The following is an 11,003-nucleotide window of genomic DNA, read 5'->3' as shown; positions in this document are numbered from 1 at the left end:
TGAAGGTCAGTAGTTTAACTACTATTATTATTATTGTTTACTTGAGATTTATTGTATTGAGTTTGTTATTTTGATGGATGGACAACAATATTGTGGTTCGATTGCGGTCCCGAATAATGGGCAGAGGAGATTTGCATTTGGAGGTAGAAGAAGCTTTGTTGATAGAGCTTCATCTGCTTCGGCTGATTCGCCAATTGCGCCTCTTCGATTAGAGTCTCCCATTGGACAGTTTTTATCCCAGATATTGAAAAGTCATCCCCATCTTGTTCCTGCTGCTGTTGATCAACAGCTTGAACAGCTACAAATTGATCGTGATGCTGAGAAAGTTACACCCAAAGAAGAGCCATCTCTCGCTGGCATGGACCTCATTTTTTACAGGTTAGTTTTACTTTTAAATTTGCAATAGTTGAATTGATAGAGTAGTTGGGGGTTTACTTAAAGTTGTTATTATTGTGAAAACTTTAGGAGAATTGATGAGGTTAAGGCGAATGAGAGGAAGAAGGCATTAGAAGAGATATTGTATGCATTAGTTGTGCAGAAGTTTGTGGATGCTGATTGTCACAACCCGAATTTCTAAACAATAGCAAAGTGAATATTTGAAATATAAATATCTCAAACATCACTATGTTCACTTGTTTAAAAACCCAGACTATGACAGGATGGATACAACACATACAAAACCCTAACAGCCATATCATAAAAGAATCAACTTAAACTGCACAATCCCCATAATTTTTCCACCATCACTTTATTAAACTACCTCCCATCCAAATAAAACATCAAACAAACTCTCTGAATAAAATTCCTCACTACCATGTTCTCATGTCATGCTAAAAAAAATTAACTACATTATTACATCCTTCGAATACGAATCAGACCTAATAAAAGGACTAACGGACTACTCCAGGCAAGAATCCAAATCACATGCCGCGGTTCCACTACCTTCCACCTATGTTCCCAAGAACACACCCACGTTGCCAAAACAAAGCAAACATGGGTAAGCAAAATAGAATTTGCTGGTATGAGTAGACTAACCACATATAAACATTTCCAATCTTTACTTATCTAACTAACACCTTAAATATATCATAATATAATCATTCTCAGCTTAGAAGAAAGGTAGTTTCGTCATTTCAACCGGCATAGTTTCTTCCCAAGCAAGACTCTCATCTTATTAACTCGTTATAATAACTTGTTTTAATAACTAAGTAATTGAACTAAAACTTACCGATATCCACGACTGTATTAGGGTAGGACCGCGTCCCTGTACAAAATATTATTAAGTCCTACCCTCCTGCAAAAGAAAGTTAGAAGTTTTATATAACATATATAAATATCCTATAGGTATTCAAATGTAAGCCCAAACACACTCGCATAATCAAATCAATTTCTTTTATCAATTAATTAATTACTTTTCTTATACACCCACCCTTTAGTACCTACTCCACGATTTGCACTCCACACATTTGCCAAATCACACATTCCTGTGTGCCTCTCTCCCACCGAATACCACAATATCATAGCCACCTCTGGGCTTTCATACATATATTTCACAGCCTCTTTGGGCACAAAAACTCAGGTCATTCATGGCACATTCAATGAATACCTTAGGTCATTCCCGCCACATTCAAGGAATACCTATCATATCACTAACGGGCCATTCATGGCACATTCAATGAATGCCCTAGGTCATTCCCGCCACATTCAAAGAATACCCAAACCTACATTCCCGTACACTCAAGGAATACAACTAACCCGCAAGGCGAATACCTTAGTTCCTCTTTAGGGCAGTCCAAACAATCTGGTCATTCATGGCACATTTAATGAATACCCGGGTCATTCATGGCACATTCAATGAATACCCACATATAACGCTAACGGGCCATTTATGGCACATTCAATAAATGCCCACCTAACATATGACATCATTAGTCATAAAACTCAAATTCCAAAACTTGAGGCGTGGAGAGTTCTAAAAGAGTGCGGTAAATTTGTTTACGCATTATTGAACTTTATTGTATATATTATTTCAGAGAACTAAGGAGTATCTTGTTTCTTGTATTTTTGGTTTACGCGTTATTAATTTCATGGATGTATAAGTGTCATAACGTTGTGTACCATAAAAGATTAACATATCACAGAGTAGTAATTACATGTACACAAGTATATTTAGAAAGGTCTTAGCCTAAATTCAAGCATACTAATAATCCTAAACCTATCCTAATAGACCGAATCATAATCCGAGGTAAAAGTCAAATTGGGTCAACTGGTCAAAGTCAATCCTGGTCAATAGTCAAAGTCAACCTGCCAATGGTTAACAAGCAGTCAACCAGCTAGGTCAACAGCAGTCAACCAGACCTAAACTCCTCTAACCCAAAAGCCCAAATCCTAAGGCCCAAAGTCTAAACTTAAGTCCAAAAATGAAAATCTAAAGTTTAAAATATCTAAACCCACATGTCGGCCCAAGCCCAAGCCTAGCTAAAAAGAAAACAACAACACACATTTTCTTCTCCTTCTTCCTCCTCCCTTCACCAGCGCCTCCACCACCTATGCAGCCACCACCGGCCATCTATATCCAATATGAACCCAGCGGTTTGGTTCCTGGAGAAAAACCCCATGTACCTATACCAACAATTCGTGATTTCCTTATACTGAAAAAAAATCGAGATCGACACCATTAATGGCTTCTCTGGAGCTTTACAACCCCACCCAATCTAGTATTTAACCCTTCCACCACAACCAACACTAAACCAAGAAATACAACTTAATATACAAGAGTTCAAACAACAATCTAAACAGGCGACGCCATTAATGCTCCTTCCAAGCTTCGACAGCCCACATCTCACTACACCAACAAATCGCAGTCAATTTACTCACTAAGACCCATAGATACTTACCTAGTTCACCTCGACATTTACAGTAATCATAATCAAATCAAATAAAACATAATTCAAACACAACAAGTAATAGGACGGTTTGGTGCTGATGGCGACGCCATTAACAACCGGTGTCAATGCTTCGATAGTTCAATGCTCTAATTCGTCAAAGTTTTATATACTATAGTACTTCAAGATTTGTATCTAACAACCGACACCATTAACAGAGTTTACAAGATCTTCAAATATGGAAAACAGTATTACGGATATGATTAGCAGAATCAAATATTTAAAAATAAACATCTTCAGATTACTCACTGTTTATAAACCGAACAGCTTCCCGAAAGCGAAAAACCCCAAAAGACCGACGTCGACTGTCGCACGAAAAGACGATCTTCCTCGTTCAAAACCTTTTCAGTAAAACTCTATTTTTTTTTTTCTAAAACTCTCGCTGTGTTTTTCCCCAAGAAACTCTACGTGAGAAAACACCATTTTTTTTTATTAGTTTTAAAAACCTTACCGAAACACAAGGATAACACTTATCTAGTTACTTACGGGACTTTTATCCCTAAGCTGATAGTTATCATATAACTGTTTTATCCATTTTCATTATTATTATTATTATTATTACTATTATAGGAAAATAAAAGAAAATGCGGGGTGTTATACTGATGTTTCGTTGATACCATCAATTGCCCCATCGTCTCATCCGTCGGGTAAAGTAGATACTTGCACTAGTAGAAAAAAGCTTTTTGTGACTATTTTAGAAAGTTATTTGTGACTGTTCTGTTCGAAACGGTCACAAATAGCATAAAAGGGTTTTTGTGACTATTTTATAAAGTTTTTTGTGATTGTCAGATCTTAACTGTCACATATGTTTTTTTTTTATAGGAAAAGGTACATGTGTGTGCAGAGTATTATTTGTGACCATTCCCCAAAACAGTAACATATCCCGGACTTTATGTCACAAACTTATACCCAAGTATTTATCGGTCCCGCGAGCCCACTAAATAAAACTACTTAGAAACACAGCCCATGTTCCAACACTTCCAGAAATACTTCAGTACCATGAAAAACAAAAATGAAAAAAACTACTCGTCCCTTGTTTGGTGAAAAGTTCAAATATGTCCGCTCAGTTTTCAGAAAGGAAAAGCAAAATTTTAGAGGCAGGAACAAATACCTAAATTTTTAGTCTTGGGTTTTGAAAAAAAAATCGGATTGATATTTGGTTTGTTTTGTTCCAGGGTTATAGTTTTCATCGATCTGGTACTCTTTCTCTCTCTTCCTTCTTTTTGAATCAGTATTGTTTTTAAAGAGATTTCTTAACTACGAATTTTTATTTATTTTTGCTAGATTTTGATTTGGGTTCTTTGAGAGATTCCTTCACGCCTCCCTTCCTTGCTCAATCTTCCAATTAAAAGGTACTCTTATCCTTTTCATTTATCGCCAAAATGGCAGATTTGTTCACTACTAAAAAAGGGGTTTTTTTTTTATCTTGGTTTAAATTTTGCTTCATCTCTATTTTTCTCCCTCACGAACCAAAAATCCCCCGCACGAAATAGAAACCCCCTCCATCTCTCTTCAATCATGAACTGAAAATGGAAAAACTCCCCTCTCCTCTTCAGCCACCATTATTTCTCGTTGAGGCTACAATACTGCTATAGTCATCGTATCTGTTCCCAAGTAAGCTTTCCTTCACCTTTTTTGTGTTAGTAACTTGTTTCTAGGTTAAGAATTATACAATGGAAAAGTTTCAATTTTTGTGTACATTGAATTTTGTATTTAGCTTGGAAAATGATTGTACTGATCTTCTAAAAAATCCCCTTTTTCTTGCATTAATCTCTTTAAAATAGTCATAAATTCATTGCTTAAAAGTTTTTTTTTATGTGTGATTGCAAATGATAAATCATAACCGCCATTTGTTTGCTAAAATTCCTTACATAAGTGCTTATTATGTATGTGTTTACTTTCGAACAAATTACACTTGATATTTGTTTAAAATTTTTTTCCACATTGTCTTTCCTTATCACTTTTTTTGCTATGTAAATTTCTTGTCACGACTAAAAAGAAAAGAAAATTATGGATCTCTAAGATCCCACAATCTGCTTCATTATCTAGTTTCTTTGGACCCTGTATTCTTTGTCTATCTTGTTTGTTCTTGTGTGGGTGGGTAATTGACTAAACTGGTTCTTTGAGGTGGTTCGGTCCTAAAATGGGATCAGTTTTGATGATTAGGATAGACCTTTCATTCCCATGTGTTCGATTTGAATGGAGAATGGACCAGCACGTGGTCTTACTCAGCTGCACTTAGTAACAAGAGTCTTGTACATAATAAGAACTTGAATGTTATCATGCAAAACTCTAGTAGAAGATGAGTATTGTAATTAACACCAGTGCCTGAGCCTTAATATAAATCTGATCATTCTCTGTTACACATAACACATAACATTAGCTACTCCCTAAACATGAGTGTTGTTGCTATGCAGTCTTCTCACACTTCTATTCTTATCAACGATCATTAGGAGCAGTCCATTAAAGGAGCTTTACTGTGGCTGTGTTTTTGCTGGGTTGTGCCACGCTTTCAATTTTTCTACCTAGATGCATTAACTTTAAAAAAAAATTATTTATTTAGGCCACAAAAGTTTTCTTGGGTTTTGGTTTTACACAGGCTTGTACTTATTAAACTTATTAAATCTTCAACTCCAGGATCACTCCATTGGAGATGCTTTACTATGTGTTGCCTTATTCTAAGTTTCCAAGTTTTTATGCCTAGACTCGTGCACTTTCAAAAGTACATAAATATCAGCTAACCAAAATTTATGTCCTTGCATTGTAGCACCTACCATTGTAATACCACTTCCAACTTGATAGGGAAATAATCCTTTTGTTAATAGTTTTAGTTACGATAACCAAACTGATAGGGGGTTTGTTTAACTTCAAACTGAGGAAGGTAGCAATAGCTTTAGCAAAGGAGTTCTTGCAATCGAATGTGAATCCTTTAGTTCAATGCGGTCGTGGTGGCAGTGACAAGATTGCATGTGTTCATGAGAAGTGAGAAGTCCTCTACTGACTTTTCTAATACTTGTGTTTTAATTTGTAAGAAGAACCTAACTTGTTGGATTTTAGAAATATTTGCAAATCAGTGTACCTGAGAAAACCTTATGTCGTTAAGTATTCTAGAACCTCAATGAAATTAAATTAGTATTTTCTATTGCATAGCTTACTTTCGTGTTTATTAACATCCTGATTTTAAATTTCACTTCATTTCTAGTTAGTTTATTGCCTTTGTTATTTTACTTCCATTTTTATTTTTATTTGATTTTTTATAATGCCATTGTTACTTCCAATACATCAACTATATGGATGGTTTTGACAATTGAATTAGCGTGTAAACACTACAAATAATTTTACGCTCTTTTATCACTTCATCTATCAATCCTTGCTTGTTGGAAGCCAATTGGAACATAGTAATTATTTGTTGGATGATCCTTATTGCATGGTGACCTTTTAGTTAGCCTTTGTACAAGTCCGTTGAGGTTTATTTTCCAAGATGGAAATCTACTTATCTTGTTTTGGGTGAGATACTCACATGTCCATTTTGAATAGTATTTGGCACAGTTAGTCTTGCTACATGTGGTTTGTATGATTCTGTTTGCATCTAGGAAGTACTCCCTGGGTATGAATTTGAATGTGTCTAAGTGTTGCAAGGGCATGCACAGTTGTAAAGATGGTTAAGTGGCATCCATTTGTGGATGTTTTGTTTTCGAGGTAGATCTTGTAACACATTTTAGGTATAATGTAATTGGTAATGGTCTGGCTTCCTTTTATTGTCTTAAGGTTATTGATCCCGATGTCAAGTAACTTTTTTATAGGGTCTTATGCATTCTTTGTTTCTTAATCTAAATTTGTGAGGGCTCTTGCTGTTTGACTAGTTGGACTTCTTTTGTAATTGATGAAAGACGTGTTGGCGGTGCCTTACATGAAATGGCCGGGTTAAAGTCCTTTTTGTTATAAGGCCAAAACAGAGAACTTGTTTTCATATACGCTTCAAGCTTTTGGACAAGACAAGTATGGCTGAAAATAGCTTTCCCCGTTCTAGCATTCAAATATTTGCACATTATTCTTCATATAGGTTTGTATTTTGTTTTTTTTATTATTATTCTGAACTCATGCCTCATACGTGTCTAATTCGATTTTGTTGCCTCCCTATCACTGCAGCATAAATTCACTTGTTCTTTACAAACTTTAGTGGCTATAGTATACCTATAACTCCTATAAGGTTTCCTACTTGCGTAAAATGTTAGCATAGGAATGTAATACTTTTCACTTACTGAATAAGTATTTTGGTCATGGATTACTTCAAAACCGCATCTTTGTCTTTACATGACCTCTCTCTCATCGGTGGGTGTGGCCTGGGGAGGATTCTCCTTCTTACTTTACTTTTGGCAGAAATTTGATGCATGAGCTTTGAATCATAATTGTTGTACTTAAAGTTTTCCTCCTTTCATCACCCAAGGATCAACCACCTAGCCAATATTGTAGTCTTGCACCTGATTCCCTTTGGTTTGCATCAGTTACATTGACTTGAAATTTATGATCACTGTAAATTTTCTAAAATAGTCTTGCACCCCCTTTGAATGCAACAATCAATTCAGAGTTTGTATTATTTGAAGGACAAGATTAAGGCTTCGATTTGGCTTTTAGCTTATTGATATTAATTCTTATTGTCACTTGAAAGTCAGATAGTTTGGATTAGTTATATATGTTTGTCTTTAATCTTTCTCCTTCATTGGGATTTGTTATACACTTGGGTTGATGCAAACATGAACCTAACTAGAACCATCCTATGGTATTGGTTGTCTTTATGTTATAGCTAATTTCCCCCTAATGAACTAATTTACAAAGTCAAGTGTTGATACAAAGTTTCCTGGTTAGTATGTAACCTTGGTATGCTAGGTTTATAAAGTCAAGAAAGATGATGTGGGGACATGACTCCATGCAGTTTTACTTCCCCTGTACTTGTCCCCTAACCTAGAAAGGGAGGGAATGGGGTAATAAATAACTGTAAAAATCTTGGGGGGAAAAATAATCATAAGTTGTCACTAGGTTTGGCCCTTGATGTCTTGATGCATTACCTTGGCAGGCTCGGCCTTTTTAGTCTTATAAGCATTTTCTCTGTTGTTGTGTTCTGCGTGTTTATTGCGCAATCGCGCTTCATATATTTTACTTGCTATATTCTACATAAAGTATTTTTGAATAATATCTATTAGTTCTTAAATTAAGGCAAGCTTGCTTATTGGCATGATCTGAGTTGTAGTAGACTTGAAACCTAGAATCACCTAATATGTTATGTAATACTTGATTGATGCTAGATTTATTATCTGTTGGTATAATGTGATCTAATTTGTGTAGTGATAATTGAGAATCTAAAATTATAGACGCATTGAAGCAACCGTTTGTTTTTGATAATGCATTATGAAATGTACTATCTGAATGAAGTATATTCTTTTGTTTTTGGTTTTTTGGTTTTGATTCATTGCTCTAGGTTTTGAAGTTCAACCTTACAAATTTGGCATGCTCTGTGTTTTACCCTGGCTTACAATGGTAGTATCCGCAAATGTAGGAGGGTGGATTGCAGACACACTTGCTAGTAACAGAGTACCTGTCACCAAAGTTCGCAAGGTATCATTTTTCAATCTACTCTTTAATATTTAATCATTGAAGATAAATCATAATGGGAGAGGATAATAATGACATCTCAGCTATGATAAACTTGGTCACCTGTCCACTGGTACATAAAAGAAATATTGTCCAGGGTGTGAAAGGGTGTCATTAGCATATAGAGATAGCACAGTAATCTAAAACTATTTATATGGAGAAAATTATTTTCAACTTGAGATGAGAGTTTCTCTAAGGCCAATGGTAACAGTTGATCTCATCATAGTTTTCGATGACTCGACTTCCTTTTTCAATTTCATCTTTAGTCCACCTCTTGCTCTTTTGAAACACTCACGAGGCTCCCACCTGGTGTGGGGTGTGGTAAGGCAATGTTACTTATTAAACAAACTAACATATTCTTTTTCACATTGTTTCTTAGGTTATAAGTTAGTGACGTTCGATGGAGGAAAGAGTTAGTAAACACAAACTTGCATTGGTAGCTCGCTTAAGTTTGTTTGTTATGGATTGGTTTCGTAGGTTGATTACTATTTTGGTTAAGTAAATTGGATTATTATTAGATTATGAAACTTGATGTTAAATCAAGTGTTTGAGTTATTTATTATTTTCTTTGTGAATAAATTATGTATTATGAACAAATTCTTTGTGTGATTTATGTTGGTAATAAAAATATGATTCTAGTTTTTTGTAAAAGTATAATAAAAGTATGGACTCTTTAGCAACCGTGTTTTATCTTTCATATATTAATGATGTTTCTTATGTTTCAGATAAAAAAATCTTAGCAATGAAAAGACTTTCACCGACAAGGATGAAAGTTCGAATGGATTTTGTTATGTTTATTCAAGAATGTATTATGAACTATTCTTAAGATGAAGATAAACCATAAGGTTGAAGACATATATGTGGGTTATTGAATTTGATGAGATTAGGTTATTTTTTCATTTGGATTTGGATTAGACTGATTATATTTATATGAATTAGATTGGAAATGTGTTATTTATTTCATTACGTTTTACGATTAAGTACAAATATATATTGGTTATCCAATGGGATTGGAATGTTTCAATGAAATTAGCAATATATATAAGTGTTATTTGAAATTTAATGGATCATATCCAGATATGTAGTTTATTCAGGTGTGTAGTTTATTGCAGGTCTCCAATTTTGGGGGTTTTTATATATATTATATCACTGTTTTATCTAAACCGTCATGACTAATGGTACTTTTTATGACAGTTAAAAATGATGAATGCATAACAGTTTATTTAAAACCGTCACAAATTATATAATTTGTTGTGACAGTTTTTGAGCAGTTGTTACTGTTTTTTATGGTTTTATGATCGTTAAAAAGGATGAATGCATAAATGTTTATTTAAAACCGTCACAAATTATATGATTTGTTGTGACGGTTTTTGAGCAGTTATTACCATTTTTTATGGTAGAGAGAGGCTAGTATGGAACAAATATTTGTGACGGTTTGGGAAAAAAATAAATGACTCTTACTCCGTCACGGTTTTAGAAAAAAAAAATAGTGACAAAAGACTTTTTGTGACTGTTTTTAACAGTGATATAAAGCTTTTTTTCTTGTAGTGTTGGCTGAATGAGGAGAAGAAGCTTGAAGAGCTTCATTCTCAAGAAACTTTCTGGCCAGCAAGAAGACTTCTACCTCGGATAGATGTCAAAGCCTTTCGAACTATGATGAAGACTAATCACGAGTATTTGACGTGAATGTGACTTGGTCACAATTCTTTCCTAATCCATTAATTTGTATATTATTAAATACTTATTTATTGATTACCTAAGTCTTATATGTTTATTTTTGCTATTGGAATGTTCAATGGAGTTAGCATTTATGAATGCTATTTGAATTTTAATGGATTATATTTTAGGTGCATATTTGTTACAGTTCCAATTCAATGTGAAATGTCTGTTTTCAAATATATACATATTTTTTTTTTTGAAAAAAATTATAACGTTTATCATGGTTTTGCCAGAACTGTCACAAAAGATACGTTTTTTTGTGACGATTTTTGAGTAGTTGTTACCATTTTTAATGGCTGAGAGAGGCTAGTCTGGAACAAATATTTGTGACGGTTTTGGGAAAAAAATAAATGACTCCCACTTCGTCACGGTTTTGGAAAAAAAAAAAAAAAAAAAACAGTAACAAAAGACTTTTTGTCACTGTTTTTAACAGTGATATAAAAGCCTTTTTTCTTGTAGTGATAATTATATAATTATAAAATTTAAATAGGATAATTACATCTCTCGATCTCTTTCCTAGTCTGCAAAACCGATCAACTTGTAAATGAGTAGAAAGAAAGATTTATTTTTTATTATTATTTTTTTTCTTTTTTTGTATCAAGGAAGAAACTAAGAATTCATCATGACTCATGTGTATGTCACTCAATCTAAGAAAAAAAAATATTGTGTCTATTACTCTATATAAAGAGT

At 34.1% G+C, this 11,003-nt stretch overlaps 1 protein-coding gene across 1 annotated transcript; it reads left to right on the top strand.

The window, feature by feature from the left end:
- Window positions 1–73: 73 nt before the first annotated feature.
- LOC147502963 (UV-B-induced protein At3g17800, chloroplastic-like) lies at window positions 74–10,280 on the top strand. The gene is made up of 4 exons (XM_086604666.1): window positions 74–378; window positions 466–557; window positions 8,422–8,558; window positions 10,143–10,280. The coding sequence occupies exons 1-4, from the start codon at window positions 74–76 to the stop codon at window positions 10,278–10,280; spliced, it is 672 nt and encodes a 223-aa protein (XP_086460792.1).
- The last annotated feature ends 723 nt before the right edge of the window (window positions 10,281–11,003 follow it).

This window comes from Coptis chinensis, chromosome 4, assembly GCF_015680905.1.
Source record: "Coptis chinensis isolate HL-2020 chromosome 4, ASM1568090v1, whole genome shotgun sequence".
Taxonomy (NCBI): domain Eukaryota; kingdom Viridiplantae; phylum Streptophyta; class Magnoliopsida; order Ranunculales; family Ranunculaceae; genus Coptis; species Coptis chinensis.
This window is presented reverse-complemented; position numbering and strand designations above follow the sequence as displayed.

Excerpts from the sequence above, each read along its gene's own strand:
- LOC147502963 (XM_086604666.1), top strand. The coding sequence starts at position 74 with ATGGATGGACAACAATATTGTGGTTCGATTGCGGTCCCGAATAATGGG. Across the intron at positions 379-465 it reads ATGGACCTCATTTTTTACAG|GAGAATTGATGAGGTTAAGG; the intron begins GTTAGTTTTACT and ends TGAAAACTTTAG. Across the intron at positions 8,559-10,142 it reads CTGTCACCAAAGTTCGCAAG|TGTTGGCTGAATGAGGAGAA; the intron begins GTATCATTTTTC and ends TTTTTCTTGTAG.